The sequence below is a fragment of the Phasianus colchicus genome, chromosome 4 (assembly GCF_987193195.1).
Source record: "Phasianus colchicus chromosome 4, bPhaCol1.hap1.1, whole genome shotgun sequence".
NCBI classification, from domain to species: Eukaryota; Metazoa; Chordata; class Aves; order Galliformes; family Phasianidae; genus Phasianus; species Phasianus colchicus.
In genome coordinates, this window is record NC_143439.1 from 63620726 (window position 1) to 63639865 (window position 19140).

Consider the following 19140-nt stretch of genomic DNA (forward strand, 5'->3'; position numbering starts at 1 on the left):
AAGCTATCTCCAGAAACTTCAAAGAGATCTCAGCAGATTAGTGTGCCTCCTGTTTTATTTCCATTTGGCACAGCGTGGAGATTTTTTTTTTCCTTCCTTTGCCCAAAATAACAAAAGATAGATTATCATTATCTTAAAAAGTATACATATATACTTCTTGGTTCAAGACAAGAACTTAAGAGTGAAGCAGTGAGGAAGGAACCTAATTTCTTATTTCATGTTATAAATCAGCACTTTTCATCTTCAGTTTTTGTCTTTTGCACAATTAAACTGTCAAAAAAAGTATTACAGTTTATCTGACTTTATTTTCCAACAGCAAGTAGCTTCAAGAGGATTTACACAGCTGGGTATTAAAATCACAGAGAGTCTGACAGCTGTATTTTGATCTGGGGCAGGCAGCAAGTTTTGATACCTCTTGCAGCTGCTTATTATTCCTCCATGAGAGAGAGAAGTAAAAAATAGACATGAATAAGATGGGATGGTAGTGTTTGTGGAAGAGTGCATTTACTGGGAGGAGGTAAGGAGCAAGGATATCTTAGGATTCTGAGGAGAGAAGGTAAAGGACAGGGAAATCTCAGCTGATAAATTCATGCAACTGTTTTTGCTAGATTGAAATCAGAAGTACTTGAGATGCTGAATGAAAATTACCATGTGCACTTTTAAGAAAGAGTATTGTTAATATTTAGTATCAGATTTAGTATTGTATTCCATGGAATAATAGTAATGCATAACATGTAGTGGTTTACGTGAATAGAAACAAAGGATTGCCTCAGCTTAATGATCAGTGTGGTCCAGTTGTTTTCCATGCTAGGCAGATGTGGTGTCCTGATGCCACAGAAGGGGCTAAGAAGCTCTGGGCTTTCATATGAACAAGATGAACTCAGTTTCTTGAACACGTTCACCAATTACTCTCTTGTCTCGGTGTTGCTCTTAAAGCAGGAGTTGTCATAACAACTCCTGGCCTTTTGTGATGCATCTGTTATGAATTTTAAATCTGTTACTAATTAAGGGGGAAAAAAAAGAAAAAGAAAAAACAACCAACCAAAGCTATTCTGTAACTACAATCAATGAGACACACAAAGAAGGAAAGTTACCATTTTGCCTTCAGTTCAACTGACTGTTCAAGGTAGCTTACCTGTCAGCATCAGCTGTCCCAGAGAACAGCCACTCTAAATACTGTAAAGGAATGGGGAGAACAAAACTGTTCAGCAAGAAATTGCATAAATTTCCTTATTTATGCAAGCATGAAAGCTTTTTTTTTTTAATCAAAAGTTCACTCTTCTGGGTTGTCAGTTGAAATTAGCATGCAGTTCGATGTTACCAGTCATGTCTTGCAGAAGTTGTCATCTACCTCGGTGTAACCATATTTCGTGTAAGCTATTGCTTTCCACCACCAGCTTCTGCTGTGTTGAGGCACTGAGGATGCTACAGACTCAGCATTAAGCTTATTGTGAAACAACAACTGTGCTCCTACTCCTCTGCTGGGCAGAGGTTGATGTCTTTAAGTATTTGGCATAGTACTAATATTCATTATGTGATACTGTGAGGTGCTATCCTATGAAATTCCTTTCTTCCTACTGAACTGGGTATGTAAATGCTCGCATAAGCAAGAGAACGGCAGCTCTCTGTTTGACCTAATTGTTATCCTGATGTCACATTTAGGTTAGATTTGGGTAATCTTATCTACTGAGGAACCTGCAATGCACCATCAGGTGTGAGGTCCCCATTTAAGTGTTCGTAAGTATCAGCAGCAGCAGCATCACCAGCAGGAATACGTTTCCTTCAAGGGAACAAGAAGGTCTTTAAAAAAAAAAATGCATTGCTTTATTTCCTGATGTAGTTGAGATGATGAAGATGCATGTTTTCAGTACACTTGTGCCCGCATACTTGCATTGTATTCCAGGCACAGTCAGGCAGCAGAACAGCTTTGGGCAGTGGTATTAACACCATATTCACATTCTGTGTGTTCTAAAACTCGATGTTAGGAAGCAGCAGTTTGCTTTAGAGCAGCCCCTTTAGAAATAAAAGGAACTTTGCCTTTTTCTGTCGTTCAGACAGCCGGAAATCTGTCCAACCAAAACCTGGCTAACAGCTGCTCTAACTATGTAGCCACTAAGAGAAGAACGTCTTTCTTCTCTTGGAACAGCCAAAATCGTTAACGCAAGAGGGAACTGCTGCAGTGTGAGGTAAAGATTTAAATTCGCAACACGTTAGGGCTCGGGCTATCTTAGTTGCGACTGAAAGCCCGCTGAAGCGGCGCTCCTCAGCAGGTCGGCGCTCGGTTTGAGGGGCGGCCGTTGCCCCCTCACGGTGTCGGCACGGCGCGGCACCGCGGCTCCGCTCGGCGCGGCGGGAGGCGGCTCCTCCTCAGGGCGCACGGCTGCATCCCCGGCCGGAAGAGGAAGGCCGCCGGGCGCCGAGGAGAGCCGGGGAGGAGCCGCCGCCCGCAGCATCCCTAGGGACGGCTCTCGGCGGGCGGAGGAGCGGTAGGTGGCCTGGCGCGGGGCTGGCTCTGCCGGAGGGTGGGAGGGAGAGAGAGAGACGGAGGGCGGCCGGGCCGGGCGCGGCCTCGCATCGGCGGCACTGCCCGGGCGGCGGCCGGGACTGCGGGTCCACGCTGAGGACGACGCATCTCCGAAGGGCCGCCCCTTCCCCCGCTCGGGTTTCCTCTGCTTTTGTGCCGCTCTGGGAATTTTTTCATTTATATATACATAGTTTTGTCCTGGTTAAAAAATTCAGCACTTGAGCTGAGCCAGGACTTTGTTAAACGCTCGGAGGAGCCTCCCCGAGGCAGAGCTGGGCTGTTTCAAGAGGGTCGGTAAGGGAGTATCGGGTGGCGAGGCCGGGCCTCCAGGTGGTGGAGAGATCAGGAACGTGGAACAGCCGAGGGAGCAGATCTCCCTCCTGCATTAAACCGTGACTCACAAGGATCAAGTGTTACGGTCGAGGTGAAGTGCTTTGTTTTTGCTGATGGGATGCCGGGGCCTAATAAAATGTTTTGTGGTTTCCTGCCTAGCAAAAACAAAAAAAAGAAACAACAACAACAAAAAAATATGGAGAGGTTGGAGCTACAAAAGCTATGGAGCACAAAGGCAGAAAGATGGAGTGCTTTGGAAGGTTGTGTAAGGGAAATTGCAGTCATGTAGCCCAAACTCTGCTACCTGAAAGGTCAGTGCTGGCATCAGCAGGTTCAAGCTGCACACAAGCTGAAATGGCAGTGATTTATGTGTAAAGGATGTCACCCTACGTAAGGAACATTGCAATAAAGTTCAGCTTGGCGATACAGTTCTGTGAATGAATACACAAATTGTTAGGAAAAACAAGATAGACGTTGCCATAGTGAACCCATCCCTTGGCTAGGCAGACTCAGAGCCAAGGATTTTGTCTAAACAAATGTCTGCTTTGGGTTCCAGAGACTCTTAAGTCCTTTGGGTAAGTAAGTACTGCAAAGTATTTGTAGTGTTGATGACATATCATTTTAAATAAAAGGATATTGCACAAAGTTTAAAGTGCCAAATTCTGATCCTGAGAAGAAGCAACCATGGCTCTACGTACCAACTTGGGGACAAGACTCAGGAGGCAACCCTGCTGATAGAGATTTGGGAGTTTACTGTGTCCAGTTTGGCATACCACAGTACAAAAAGAACAAAGAACTGTTAGAGAGTGTCCACAGGGGAACTACAAAGAAAGGTCTGGAGGGGAAGACATGAGGAGCAGCTGAAGTTGTTTGGTTTGTTCAGCACAGGGCAGAGAAGCTGCGGGGAGGCATCATGGCAGCTGCTGTTCCTCACAGGGAGCGGAGGGGCAGCGCTGAGCTCTGCTCTGCCTGACAGCGACAGGGCCTGAGGGAACGGCATGGAGCTGTGTCAGGGGAGGGGCTGCTGGGGGTTAGAGAAAGGGTCTGCACCACAGGGCGGTGGGCATGGAAAGTGCTGCCCAGGGCAGTGGGCACAGCCCTGAGCTGCTGGAGCTCAAGGGGTGTTTGGACACTGCTCTCAGACATTGGGTTTGGGTTTGGGAGGTTCTGTGTGGAGCCAGGAGGTGGACTCAATGATCCTGGTGAGTCCCTTCCAACTTGGGATATTCTATGATTCTATGGTCCTGAACACAACCGAACTGTTATTTGTTGGTTCTGAACACACCCAAACTCTGCTCACCAGCAGATTTAAATGTATTATGCCAACTTAAACAGATTGCATGTGGCCCCCTTCCATGGTTACCTCATGGTGTTTGAACTTTAACAGCACTTCAGTGCTGGTAAATTGAATCCACAAGTAAGGAAATGTCATGGAAATATTTATAACTGAGCATAACAAAGTGTTAGATCTTCAGTTAGTATAGCAGGATGTTATATATACACAGTATCTTGCATGTCGAATACGGTATGTCTTGTCTAGGATAGGATTTGTATAAAAATGTGCTCAGTGTTTTCTGTCCTGATTTATTAAAACCAATGGTTTTTTTTGGTATTGGACTTTCAGCTGAATTAAACAGTTTCCTTTTTTCCTCTTTTAACGTAACAAATATTCAGGGATTTTTGCAGTGTATGGGGCTTCACTGTCTTGTTACGAAGATGTACTGTAATGTTTTACAAATCTGCAATTCACAGTTTTTGTATTGCTCTGTGTGTTTGATATTTGTTGAAGTGGAAGTTTTTCAGAATATGGCCTGACTTTTTTATTTGTTAAATACTGAATGTCTGCATCCTTGTTTAGGTCTTTAACACTGTTTTGGAATGTTTTCAAAGAGAGAGTTCCTTCTGATAGTTCTGATAATTCTGACAGACTGAAATGCTGCCTCAGTCATTTGATGCCCCAGTTCATATCCTGTCAGTGGCTGTCAGACAGAAATTAAGAAGAGAAAGTTTCAAAAACTAGTTGTCTTTTTTCTGAAGCATCTGCTGCTGTCCAGCTGTGCAGGATTTGTCCCGAGGGCAGCATTCCTGCAATAGTTTGGAAGTTTACCTTCTTTTTTTTCTTATCAAGTGGTATTACTGTAGTCATTTACAGTGTACTCTGAAGGCATAAGAAGTCTATTAGTTACTTGAATGCAGATAATCAAAATGAGAGCACCTTGTCTGTTTTACAGTAATGCTGAATTTAAAACATTTGGTAAAGCTTACTCACTTGTTAACAAACTTTAAATGCTCCTTAGTCCTATACTATATTTAGGATGTTTCTCTAAAAGAGTTTATAATCTTATTGCCTTTGTTGCTCGGTTTTCATGAGGATAAGTTTGGTACCGAGCTAAGAACCAAGTCTAGACAGATGAAGTCCTGTTCCCTTTGAAAACCAGGTAGTTTAATATGGCCATAACTTGTATTTACTATTATGAGATCCATAAAAAGCAAGAATGAATCAGTAAAATACTGTTATGAAAAGCCTGCAAAATGTTTTCTGTTAACTGGATATAAATGTAATTTTTTAGGATCAGAGCACTTGGGAACATGGCTCTGAGAGAGAGAGAAGCCAGCAGCAGCTCCGCCGATGACAAGCAAGAGCAGAACTGCAGTCATGTTATTACAATTGTCTTCCTGGCACTCCTCATCGACTTGTTGGGATTTGCTCTCATTTTGCCATTGTTTCCTTCCATCCTTGATTATTACAGCCAGACTGAGGTAAGCAATAGAGGAAGGCAGCTTGCTGAAAATGTTAGGCATGAGACATTTAAGGAAGGATAGAAGAAAATTCCTTTGTTTCAGGGCAACCCAAATAGCTGTAGGCAAAACAACATCCAGCACATTTAAACTGTTCGTGGAGTGATTATTTTTTATATTTATTTTTTTGTGAACTTAGGTAAGATTCCTCTTTCTTGCTGTTTCACTGAAATGAGAGATTTGTTCTAAGGGAAAATTCAGTTATTTCCTGTCGGCTGTTCTTTGTAATTACTTTATACTGGCCCTGGCTCTTCCTATTCATTTGGTTGTTTGTTGCAATGACCTTCATGTCATCTAAAAGATGAATGCTTTCATGTGTCATAATGTGTGTTGCTTTTGAGTGCCGTTTAGTTCTGAAAACTGGGATATAGAAGATCTGGCTGCAGTATAAGATGCATTTGTATCTAGCTGATAACTTAGTTTCCCCCAGGCTCTTTTATCAAAACAAAGAGCCAGACGCTAATGCCTAAATGCATGATGTGCTCCGTAATTGAATCATACATTATTGTATGCAAAATCCATCCCTTATCATCTGGCTGCTGAGAGCAGTGGTATCAGCAAGAAGTCCCTAAGAGGTTTTCATAATTCATTCACCAGTGGTAGCTAAGGACTGAATTGGGTGGACTGGATAGGCTGAGGAGCTGGGCTGATGAGAACTTCCTGAAGTTCAGCAAGAGGTTCCGAGCCCTGCAGCTGGGGAGGAACAGGCCCAGGCACCAGGACGTGCTGGGGACATCCATCTGGAAAGCAGTTCTGGTGGACACCGAGTTGAGCATGGAACAACGACATGTCCTTGCTGCCAAGAAGGCTAATGGTATTCTTAGCTGCTCTAGGCAAAGCACTGCTGATGAAGAAAGATGATCCTTCTTCTCAACTCAGTGTTGGTGAGGCTGCACCTGAGTATTGTGTCCAGCCCTGCACCCCCCAATACAAAAGAGCCATGGACTTGCAGAAAAAGTCCAGCAGAAGCCACCAAGATGACCAAGGGAGGAACTGGCACACCTCTGCTGGAGATGCTGAGAGCTGGGACTGCTCAGCCTGAAGAAAAAGAAGCTCATGGGGATTTCATCAACGTCTATAAAGACTTGTCCCTGAAGGGAGAGTGCAAAGAGGATAGCTTTGTTCAGTGGTTCCCAGTGCCAGGACAAGAGGCAGTAGGCACAAACAGGAACACAAGAGGTTTTATCTATACATCAGAAAGTACTTCTGTGCTTTGTGGGTGGTGGAGCGCTGGTACAGGCTGCCCAGAGAGGTTGTGGGGTCACCTCTTAGGAGATCCTACTTTCTCCCACCCCTAGCATCACATTCACTATTTTCAACATCTGTTCTTAGAGGAGAGATGACTACTGATCTAGGAATGAAGGGCAGAAAGTCGTATTGATTCCATGCTGTGCAGCTGCTCATGGCTTCCACTGTCAGGTGTTTGTTAGCAGATAAGATGAAGTTGTCAGGGGAGAATTATTTTTGCAGCCCACACCTCTATCTCAGAGTCCCTTTCCAGCCCCACTCCAGCTGCAGCTGTAGGCTTTGTCTTTCCTCCTATTCTGTCTCTAACCCTGACTGTAACCACTGGGATCTTCCTCTGCTTCCAAAGTTTTTCTTCTAGCCAGGATTTTCACCTTTTTTTCCAGGACCCTCTTTTCAAGCCCTCCTCCTCATCTCAGGAGTCATTCTTTTTTTCTCCACCTCTTCTTTTCTGTGGAGCTAACAACCCTGGCTCTCCCAGTCTAGATCAACTGTACTCTATCTGTAGAGGGATAGAGTGTCTCTCAGGCTGCTTTATTAATTGAAGGATGTGGAACATCCTTTTTTAGTCTAGATTTTAGAAGTAGTGGGACTGATAGTTTAAAAAATTCTAATCCAGACATCTGCCCACCCAAAGACATATCCTCAATTACCTGTTCCATATTAGCATTCACAGTTTAAGCTATTTTTAGCCTATGACAACAGGAAATTTTCCCTGGGAGGAGGAGAAGGAATTGTTTAACATCATGACTAGTTCACTAAGCTCTGATGCTGTCTTTGGAAATAAAGCAGAGAAACAATCTTCCTGCTTCTATTTCCCAGCTATCTGTTTTGCAGGATGGATTCTATTTGTCATTGCAACGTGGTGTGGACTGGTTTGCAGCAATGGTTGGAATGCCTCCAGAGAGGAAATACAACAGTGTCTTGTTTGGAGGTATGGAATTAAAATAAAAATAAAAAAAATATTGCATTATTTTCAAGTTACCTCAATGTTGTTGTGAGGAATGATCAAAAATTGACCAAAAACAAGCAAACAAACAAAAAGAAAAACACAAAAAATTACCACAAGTAGCATATTTTTATCTCTTACAGTAGGCTATAAATGATTTTGTTTTTGTAAAACTAACAAAGAGGAATTATTTGGACAGCACATCTCTGTCATTTGGAGGCATCTAGACAGGCAGGAGGAATGATCCAACAAGAACTTCATGAAATTCAGTGAGGACAAATGTGAGGTCCTGCCCTTGGAAAGGGCTATTCCCTGTTGTTGATATGGGCTGGGCACTGACTGGCAAGAAGCAGCCTTGCTGTAAAGGTCCTCAGGGTCCTGGTGAACAGCAAGATGAGCCTGCAGTGTGCCCAGCAGCAAGGGCACCAAAAGCACTTGGGCAGTGTGAGCAGGAGCAGGGCCAGCAGAGGGAGGGAAGTGATCATCTCCCTCCACTCAGCACTTGTTAGTACACATAATGTGCACTGTGTACAGTTTTGTACTACTCAGTACAAAGACGGCATCCATAAACTGCAGAGAGTTCAGCAGAGGGCTGTGAAGATGGAAAGGCTGAGGCAGCCTAGAACTATTGGCAGCCTTACAGTAACAATGGAAGGATTGTGGAGAAGGCTATGAAGCTCTTTACTGAAGTGCATGGTAGCAGGCGAGGCAGCAAGGCATAGGTCTAAAGGAAGAGATGTTCAGGCTGGAAATAAGGAGAAACTTTTTCACAGTGATGATGGTCAGTGGAGCAAACTGCCCAGAAGGGTGTTGTGGTCTCCATCCTCAGATGTTCTCAAACTGACAGGATGAACCAGTGACCTCAGAGTTGATCCTGTAAGCCACTGGACTGACTTTTTTCAGAGGTCCCTTTTAACCTGAAGTATCCTAATTTGTTCTTCAGATTGTTTCAGAAATATAGGCCTTATTGTTGGACTGCTAGCTGAGAGTTAGGAGCCTGCTGTGCTAGACCCTGCATGGTCACAGAAATTACTCTCCTTTCACAACTGATTGGAGATCAGTCAGTAGGAAACACCGGAATTGGAAACCTGTGAGTTCAAGTCCTACCTCCCCTAGGCAGCTATAGTGCAGCACTGCTTCTAGGTCTTATTAGTCCTATTAAATACAGAGCTGCTGACCTGTAGGGTCCAAAATCCTTTGCTGTCACTAGAACACTCCAAGATGGGTAAGCTCCCACATAGGTTGTATGGGAAACCCAGTGCTCACATTCATTCAGATTACTGGCTTTGAATGGTAGGAAACAGTTTAATCCCTCAGAAACTGTTTTGTCTCTGGCTGCAGGCTTCCTCCTCCTCGCTCCTCACAATGTCAGGCTCTACTCAAACAAGGGACTGGAGCTCACAGTCATGTCCAACTTGCTGCCTTTCACTTTCCTTGCTGTGTCCTGCGTTCCTGGGAGTGCTATATCCCTGGGTTTGGCTCAGTGACTTTCACGGGGAAGGAGAAATCTCTTTTCTCTTTCCAGAGAGATCCACCTGACCTGACCCTTTTGTTCATTGAAGAAAATATAACATGTAGCTGGGAACACACAGATAAAATGTTTGTCTCGGGAAGGAAGCTTTTACCTCTTGATATTGTCTGTTTAGGAGAAAAGCGTTTAGGAGCTGTAATGGGCAATGATGGGAATGTCCACTAATTACCTGACAGCTGTGGGCAGTGAGAGTGGATGCTACATTTGATTCCATCTCTTCTGCTGGCTTTGCTGACAGCCCCTCTTAACCATCTGATTTCCTAAACCAATGGAAGCCTTTTCTTTTTCCTAGATTAGCTTTCTGCCAGATTGAGTTGAATTTGCTCGCTGGAGAGCTGACCAAGGCTGCAGGAGCAGGGAAAGATGGACAGGCTTTCTCAGTTGTAGCCAGCTGCTCTTTCAGCCCATCTTTTCTGACTGCACCTTAAATGTTTATAGTGGAAAGGTTCATTACACTTCGATGTTAAGCAGAGGCCACCACAATCTTCCTGTTGCCAGTCTGCAGCACAGAGCACAGAATTGGAAAGATATTTGCAAGGTTATCTTATTTCTCCCAGTGCAGGGTATATTCTGCTGTCTTTCATCATTGCTTAGACTGCAACCTCTTCAAGACAGAAACCTTCCTTGCTGATGTCAAGGCTCTTGCCTTGGCTGCCAAAGTATAACTGCCTTGACCAGCTGCTGCCTACCCCTTCTGCCCAGTGACTCAGGAGCTGTATTTCAGCTCAGGCTTGGGCCCACACCTAAGCTGTATCATAGGTACAGCCTTATTTCCACTTGTTTTGCCTCAAACTGTCACCAGACAGACTCTGCTTGTGGAACCCTGCTCTGCCCAGTCCACACTGTGGCTAGCGAGGGTACTGCCAGTGTTGTCACCCCCAGCTCCCAGCTTGTTCCTGTTGTATTTGGCATGGCTGGGCATTTGTGGTGCTTGGCATACAAAGAAGAAAACTTCTCTCCATAACTTAAACTGTCAGTGTGTGGAACTATAAGAATCTTTTAGACTTTTGAGCTGTTAGGAACTGCTCCCCCTGAAGTATCCAGTATCATTATTCTGCTTCCTTTAAGCTTTGTGGGAGCAGTACTTCTCATCTCTCTTTCCTCAGTCTTTTTTAGCTTTGATAACAGGATGATCTGAGATGCATAACCTAGTTTTTTCTTCAGAGGAAAAATTGTGACAGCAAGGCATTTATTTGCCTTCTTGTTGAGAGCGTAGTGCAAATTAATGTGTATGTGAAGATTGAGATGGCAAGAGAAAAGAGGAATTAAAGATCACAGAAGCTTGAGGCAGATTTCAAAAGACTCTTGGAGTCTGTTGGAATCACTCTGACCTCTTAGTGTGCCTCTCTAACAGCAGTGCTTATGTCCTTCTTTCCATGATAAGAAGGAAAGGAAAGCTAATTATACGTGGCAGAATCAGGTTCAAACAATCAAAAAAATTCTTAAAAGAATTAATGACTATTAAAGGCTGCATTATCTCTGCATTAGGAACAGAAAATATATGAAGTCAGTTTGGAAAACATTGGAAAATCTGTGTACCATTATAACCAGTGAGTTTCAAACCACTCCTCACCCATGAAGTAACCAGTGACTCATCCAGCTTATCCCTATTACTCTGGTCTGTCTGTGGATTTGCCTACTCAATGAAATAACAATGGAACATCAGTGTTCTGAGGGTGACTTGGTTTCAGAGACTATGCTATTTTTTGTAGATGTTTTTCTACATTTAATTGTGTGTTTTTAATGGACATAATGAATGATAGGTCTGGAACAGTTTGACTTGGTATCTGAAGATGAAGGCAGCACATCTGATGATATGCATTTTTATTTTTTATTTATTTTTTTAGGTCTGATTGGCTCAATGTTTTCCATCCTTCAGTTTTTCTCCTCTCCCCTCACTGGAGCTGTGTCAGACTGCTTGGGCAGAAGGCCAGTCATCTTGATGACAGCGGTATGTGTCTCACACTGGTTCTAGTCATGTTATTTCACTATGCAGTTGAAGGCACTATGGTCCTGTGGCTAGCACAGAAGATGGGAGCTTCAGTTTTCTAGATCTGGTGGTTGCTGACTTCCTGCCAAGTCACTTAGGTTACACTTCCAAAACAGATTGCTTAAACTGAAGTTCCCAGATCTATAGTTGTACATAAAAGGCACCAAAATACCTGTTTCTGGGATTTTCCAAAATTCCTTACCTTTGCGTATGAGAGTCTGACTTCAGATGTACAGTTTGCAAATGTGAGACGTAATCCCTGTATATTGAATTCCCCAAGTGCCCGAGGGCTGATCACTTCATGACCTGTTTCAGAGAGCCTGGGGTTTGTTGGTTAGGCAGTCCTATATTACTTTTCTTATGGAAATGATCATTCTTCAAGAAGTTTTCTCTCAAAACTTGCCAAAGTACAGGGCTCTAGTTACAGAAGCATGTACATACATACATGATGGAACTTAGCTATGACTGATATCCAAAGCCAGCTGTCCTGTAGGGCTGTGGAGACTGAGCTAAAGAAGTATATGTGTTTACGATTGATTATGAAATTTAGTGGCTAGACCTGTGAGCTCTCATTTTGAACTCAAAATTCTCTTGGGAACAAATGGAACAGCATGTACTAAGGTGGTCTTATACCTGGACTGATTTAGCTCCTTTGAGTTTTCCTTGATCTTCTAATTCTATTGGTAGTCTCACAGTTACATGGAGATTTTGTGGCTTTGTTTCTACTCTTTTGTATTGCTCTCCAGGATATTGCCAGTATCAGTATATTCATGTGTGTCTGTTGTATAGTTTTTGGAGCAGCTGTTGAAAGTCAGGAAAACAAAACAAACAAAACAAATGTTGAGCAGGAAAATGTGCAAAAACAAGATACATTTTCCTGCCCTTTATAAGAAACCCTTTCTTGCTTGCAGATGGGTTTGATAGCATCTTATGCACTATGGGCTGCATCTCGGTCTTTCGGCGTTTTTCTTCTCTCCAGGATGATAGGTGGAATAAGCAAAGGGAATGTCAGCCTCTGCACAGCTATAATTGCTGACTTGCACTCTCCAAAAGCACGGAGCAAGGGCATGGTGAGTAACACATGTGAGATACATACTTGGCTTTATTGGCTCTCTCTTAATTGATTTCAAATGCTCAGGCTGTCTTCCTCAGATGTGAGTTCATTGATCAAGTGAAAACATGACTTTAATATTATGTTGCTTTTGAAAACATGCCAGGTCACTTTGCTGGTGAGCTCTCAGCCTGTACTTGTCAATGACTTTTACCTACAAGTGAAGTGCAGGTGTCCTAGATGTGAAAACAGCTACAGACCTAAGTGTTAAATCTATTACTCCTGTTGATAACTTTAATCCCAATTATAACAGCTGAGAAAATGAAAGATCTTTCATCTCAGAATGGCCCGATTTTGGTAACAGGAGCCCAGTTATAGGACAACCCATTTTTCTAACCTTTCTGTGGAAGTGCAGCAGCACTGCCCAATATGCCTCCTGCCTTCATTGGATGATGCACTGACTTTAGGATCTGGGCTCGGCGGGTGGTGGATGTGGTGTTTGGCTGACTGAGCAGCAAGTGTTACAAACAGCTGCCCTTTCCTCTTCTAAAAGGCAGCAGACCAGATGGAAACACCCTACAGGCTGAACTTTGGCTGTGGATTGCTAGTTAGATCTTGTATTTTATAAAAGCCTCAGGGCCCCAAACCTCTATTAACAGCATTATAAATCATTATGTGGGACAGCTGCTTCTTGGGAGGGGATTTCACAGTGATAGCTAATGAATTTTCCAAACTATTTATTATAATCCTGGTGAACAAAAATAAATTTATGGGGAAGGACAGCCATACAGCACTAGTAAATAAAATGGGTCACATCTTATTTTTAGGGCTTGAGAGCAAGTAGTTTAGTACAGCATGGCTGACATCCATATGGCTAAACTATGTCTTCTCTTCTTTTTCAAAGCAGAGTAGGCATGTTCATTCTGCTTTTTGGAAAGAGTCCTGACTGATGCTATTCCCAAACTGTGCTGTAGTATTGCCTGAGAGAATGCTACTTGGGCAGGCTGAAACAGAACAGGAACATGATCTCACCTCCTTTAGTTTAGTACTACAGGTAAAGTCTAAAGACTAAAAAAGCAAGAAAATGGTCTCCTGGTGTGGCACAAGTCTAGGTCCTGCATGTGTGAATATATGTCTCAGCATGTCTCTTAAAGAAAGTGAAGCACATTCTGCACTGTTGTATTCTTAAGCAGTTTGACTGAGACAAATGACTCAAATCAGTGTTCTGCTAAGCTCTCATTTGGTATGTGCAGTTTCTACCTCCTTTCCTATGTGCTGATTTCATGGTGAGTTAATAAATCCTCTTTAGTACTGTACTACACCCAGGTAGTTCTGAGAAGCCTCTCATTGTTTGCTATGTTCTAAATTCAAAAATTATCAAATCAATTTAGAAGCTGTAGACATTGTAGAGCTCTTGGAGCAGGTCCAGAGGAGGGTCACTAAAATGATCAGAGGGCTGGAGCACTTCCCCTATGAAGAAAGGTTGAGAGAAATGGGCTTGTTTAGCTTGGAGAAGAGAAGTTTCTGGGGGAACCTCATTGTGGCCTTCCAATACTGGAAGGGAGCAAATAAAAGGAGGGGGAACGGCTATTTATAAGGGTGGACAGTGATAGGACAAGGGGGAATGGTTTTAAACTGAGACAGGGGAGGTTTAGGTTAGATACTGGGAGGAAGTTTTTCACACACAGAGGGTGGTGATGCACTGGAACAGGTTGCCCAAGGAGGTTATGGATGCCCCATCCCTGGAGGTATTCAAGGCCAGGCTGGATGTGGCTCTGGGCAGCCTGGTCTGCTGGTTGGCACCACATAGCAGGGGACTGAAACTGGATGATCATTGTGGTCTTTTTCAACCCAGGCTATTCTATGATCACTGTGTTTTCCTACCATGGTGCTATCCTTCCTTCTCCAAAACAGTAGTAGTTTTACACTACTAAAGTTTATGCTGTGGCTGAAGGATCTGCTGGCTGAGCAGTTCCTGAGGTGAGAGTCATTCTTGCCTTTCTCAATTTCCTTTCATTCATAATCATACAAGGAATGGTATCCCTAGATATCCCTTCATCAAACTGCAGCTTGTCACTGCCACTTTGCTGCTAAGATGAAAATAAAATGGGCTATTTGGAAATAACAGCTTTTTCACATTCAGTGCTGTTTGCTGTGCATTCCTTACATCCTCAAGGTGGCTACATTTGATGTTTACACTTCTTTAAGGCAAATGCCAAGGGCCTAGTTTTAGAATTGAGCTAACTTACAAACTGGTGTCTAAAACTTCGTGTCAATGTCTGTTTGTATCTCTGCAGGCAATGATTGGTGTTGCTTTCTCCCTTGGTTTTACCCTGGGTCCCATGATTGGAGCTTATCTAGCCATGGAGACAGAAAAAGGAGAAGTCTTCTATCGTCGTTCAGCATTATTAGCACTCACGTTTGCTGCAGCTGACTTGATTTTCATCTTCTTCTTGCTTCCAGAGACACTTCCCAAAGAAAAACGGGTAAGCAGGATTTGAGAACTGCTGAGATACTGGATGTAGTGAAGAAGGGGCTGAGCCAATATCTCAGGAATTTAGCTCATTCCTAGGACTAGCATTTACTATTATCAAAGCGGTTGTAAGATGGTATCACCTCCCAGCACAGAGCAATATGAGAAATGTTTGTAGTTAGCATGAATGATTAATTGCTGGTATTGCTGTGGTCAAACGCTAATGGGAACCTGGGAGGGAGAGGATGAATTTTTAAACTATGATTGTAATGCCTCCCTGGAGAAGAATTTCAGCCAGTCATAACAGTGCATGCATCAGAGACTGTGGATCTTCTTCCAGTTACTCAGTAATATATTAGAATTTTTTTTTAACTGTTATCTTGTCTGTGCTTGATAATTTTGAGCACTGAAGTAGCAGTGACTTATTTCTGAGCTGTTCTGTCTTCCACAGACATAAAATATCCACATATGCTAAAATGCAGCAACTGTTTGGATTTGTGGAGACAGACACTTATTAGCATTATGGTTTAATGTTGTGTGACTGGGTGCTGTCCAACTATGTATCTGATACAAAGTCTCTTGGAACATTCTCTTTTGATGGTGTGGGAGAGACTGACCTCAGTCCTTGGTATCTGTGTAAAACATTTTATTTGAGGTCTTCAGCTGGATCAAATCTTTCCTGTCATCCCTTGTTTCTAAGCAGCACTCATCCATTGAATCATGCTTGGTCTCTCGATGGCCAAAGGAATTCATTGTTACTAATTATTGTTCACAAACCTTATCTGCAATGCTCCTGCCCAGGCAAAACATCAGACCTTCCCTGATTGTTTGCTACCAGGGTGTGTCTGATATGAAGTTGTTTGTTCGTGTACTTTCCAAAGCACTGCAATTTTTTAAATTAACTAATTAATTAATGTTTTTAGAGTTCTTCCATGTGTCATCTGTTCCCCTTTCCTATTTGGCTGTTTCTAAGCATTCCAAATAAAATCCTGCTCTTGGTTTGAGCTGCACATTCCGAGCTGATGGCAACATATTTATTGTAAGGAAGTGCTGTAAAATCCACGTTCTGTAACAATTCCATCTTAGCTGAAGAGAGAAATAGCTACGGGGCCTTATTGCATGGTTGTTGACCACTCCTCTTCCCATTTCATTATCCTCTTGAGAGTTCTACTGGTAAGCTAATCTGTGTTAGTCAACATGACTGAACTATGATAAGAAAATGAATACTCTCTTCCTGCACTTTGGACTGTGCCTCCATGCAGCAGCAAGTATTAAAAGAGGAGGATTAACAGTTCCTCTTGGGGTCAGGTGGCCAAATCCCAGTCATGCTAAATAGACAAGGTGTTTAATTGCTAAGCTGACCATGGTTTGTCCTCCCACCTGGAGTGCAAGAGTAGCAGTTTTCTTACGTTCTGGATGGCAGGGAAAAGGAAGATGTGTTGTCTGCCTCCTGGCACTTGGCTGGATAGTGGTGGAGCAGGTGTTACTGGAGTATCAGAATGGAATGCACTGGAATGACATAGCTCTAAAAAGGGGGAAATGGTAATGACAACCAGTAGGAAGTTGCATCAGTGGGATCAGACATCTGTTTCCTTGACATATTCTGTGTTCTCATGATATTTGTGTTCCTCTCAGTCCTCTTTTTATAGAAGAATAATAGAATACCCCAAGCTGGAAGGAACCCACAAGGACCTTTGAGTCCAAGAGGCTCGAGAAAAGAGCAAATCTTTCTTTCATTCATGTTGGAATTAACTTGTAAAACCAGGAAGGTGAAAAGGGGTTGGGGGAGAAAGCAGGGGACTTCACCCAAAGAGTTTTTGCTGTCCTTTTTCCTACTATTCCTCAAGTTTTTCAGGTAAAGAGGGACCAGAGACTTACACGAGGTGGCCAAGAGATGCTGCCATGACTTGTTTGGTAGAAGGGTTGAATGGAAGTGTGCCTAGTAGAATCTGGACCCTTTCAGAGCTTTTTGTGTCATTTTTAGCTAAGCTTGCTGTGGGCATTGCTGGCTTGCTAAAGGGAGGGTCTTACAACTTTTTTTCTCTGGTGTTCAGCTACTCATGTAAGAACCACACGTAGGGCTATGCAGCATCACTAGCAAATTCAAGATAAAACAAGGGTTCTGTTCTATGCATGATAATCAGTGTCTGATTCAAAGGTTAAGGCTGCAATGCCCTGGCTACCTTCCTCATTTGGACCCATTGTTACTTCAGGACACAGTCCTTAATATCTCTGCAATGGAAGAAAGCAGCAAGCAGACACCGTGAGAAATGTCTGCTGTTTGAGGTGCTTTGGGTGATCATGAAATAAAACTGAACAATTCTGGAATAAGAAGTTATAAGCATAGAGGTTAAACAGGTTGAGACATTGCAGATTTTGAACCTGCAAAGAATCTAAACTCAGTACAGTGTGTGTCAGTCACAGCAGTGGGCAGTGTGTACTTTGTTGTTTGTGGGGCAGAATGCTTTCAGCAGTTGTAAGCAAGTTTTCATCTATCGGTGAATGAAGTCATTTCTAGATTATTGCTTCTAGGGCAAAGGTAGGAGAATTATAGAAGAAAAAGTGTATTTCTACATAGATAAAATCAACTTTGTAGTAGCAGTATATACAAAGTATATACAGATGTACATACAAAGTGCAGATGTTTTTTAATACAGGCAGGCATTCTTGAGGAGGCTTACTTGCTACTGGGTTCTGTATGCAGCACTACAAACACTGTGATGCCAACAAATGCAGGAACTGAGGATTGCGACAAGCCAGCTTCAGGAAATCCTCTTACAGACCTCATAAAAGCACGAGGAAACTTTTCTTGGGAGTGTCTGTTTACCCTCTGCAGTACACACAGTGGAGGGGAAATAAATAGCCCAGTTTGCCTTGTGTGGATCAGCAGCTTTATGTAATAACAGCCTGCTGTATTGAACTGACTGCTGTTGTGAGACTGATGGGCTCCAGAGCTATGCTGTTGGATGCCCAGAAGCTCTGTCTATCAAAACAAGGTAGAGGTAGGGTTAATAGCATTTTGAAGATTGATTTGTTTACAGCTTTCTTACAGAGCAAGTCTTCAGGCTGTGCACTGAGGTGAAGTCCCCCAGATAACGTGACCTTTAGTCTCAGCCTTTAAGGGACAGTATTTTCTGCCTTGCCCAGCTGGGCTGAAAAGGAAGCTCATCACATAAAGCCTGTGCAGTGCTTTGGGGGTGTTAAATGCCAGCTGTGACTACTGGGGATTCTTGATTCTCTCTTCCTGTGACTATTGTGCAAAGTAACAGCCTAAATTCTCCTGTTTCAAAGGGAGATATTTCCTTAAGGATTTGCAGAGTATGTTTTTATATGGATGTATATTTCATATTTAACAATAAAAATAAACAAAAAATTAAACTCTTAACAGATGAAAGAATAAGCATCTCCAGAACCGCCGATGAGGAGCAGGGATGGCATTGCTGGATACAAAATTAGGTTGAGCTGAGCAGTGCTACAAAATAAGTTTTCCCTAGAAGAAACCACACAGTACTGCTGTACAGAATCTCACAAGAAATATCTCTGAAGAATGACTCTCTAAAAATGGTATTTTCTGTTGCTTCCCCAGGAGATGTCACTGCATGGCTAAAAGAACCACCAGTCCCACACAGGCTGTCACTTGATGCACTGCTACACCTGCTGTTCTCACAGCTGTAGTACACTGCAAATCCTCACCTTCCCATGAGCTTGCAGGCAGGTGTGCCAGTATTTACTCAACACACGTTTACTGGACAGGAGAGATGATGAGAAAAGCCACCAAATCAAGCCACCTTTGGGCTGTGGAGAACGGGCTGTTTCTGCTTGTAAGATCAACAAGCACACAAATGTTATAAAGCATTGGATGCTCAATAAATATACAGAAAAGTTAGGCTTACCAGTGTTGTAGGCTCACAGTAAGCTCCCCAAGGAGTGATCTCCAGAGAGAAATCCTTCTCCAGTGGCAATCAGCCCTTAAATGGGGTCTAGGAGAGGTGCAGACAGGCTCCACCCCTTCCTGGTAGTCCAGGTGAACTGCCTTAACCTGTGCTCCCGTGGCTGACTCATTGCTTGCCTCAGGTGGTCAATCAGAGGTTCAGCTGCGATCAACAGTTCCCATACACTGCTTTTTAGGGAACTCAGGGAAAAATCTGTTTTCTTTTTCCAGAGAAAACAGCTATCAGTGCTTCGCCTTCTGGTTATAGCGCTGGAGACTGTTCTGTGTTCAGAAAGTCTGGGATGTTACTGTGT

At 43.1% G+C, this 19140-nt stretch overlaps 1 protein-coding gene across 6 annotated transcripts in view; it reads left to right on the plus strand.

Annotated features, from left to right (window-relative positions):
* SLC75A1 (solute carrier family 75 member 1) overlaps window positions 1-19140 on the plus strand; it is a 29990-nt gene that overhangs the window by 639 nt on the left and 10211 nt on the right. For 2 of the 6 annotated variants that reach the window (XR_016466227.1, XM_090139732.1), the window contains exons 1-6: window positions 2655-3168; window positions 5428-5617; window positions 7739-7835; window positions 11229-11332; window positions 12283-12441; window positions 14720-14908. Coding sequence is in view for 4 of the 6 variants with exons in the window: in XM_090139732.1 (XP_089995858.1) it covers window positions 3080-3168; window positions 5428-5617; window positions 7739-7835; window positions 11229-11332; window positions 12283-12441; window positions 14720-14908 (828 nt within the window). In the remaining 2 variants the exon portion in view is untranslated. Of the gene's footprint in view, window positions 1-1752; window positions 2187-2254; window positions 2487-2643; window positions 3169-5427; window positions 5618-7738; window positions 7836-11228; window positions 11333-12282; window positions 12442-14719; window positions 14909-19140 lie in introns of those variants that run through there. The other 4 variants (XM_090139734.1, XM_031588318.2, XR_016466229.1 and 1 more) reach the window with 4 other exon arrangements.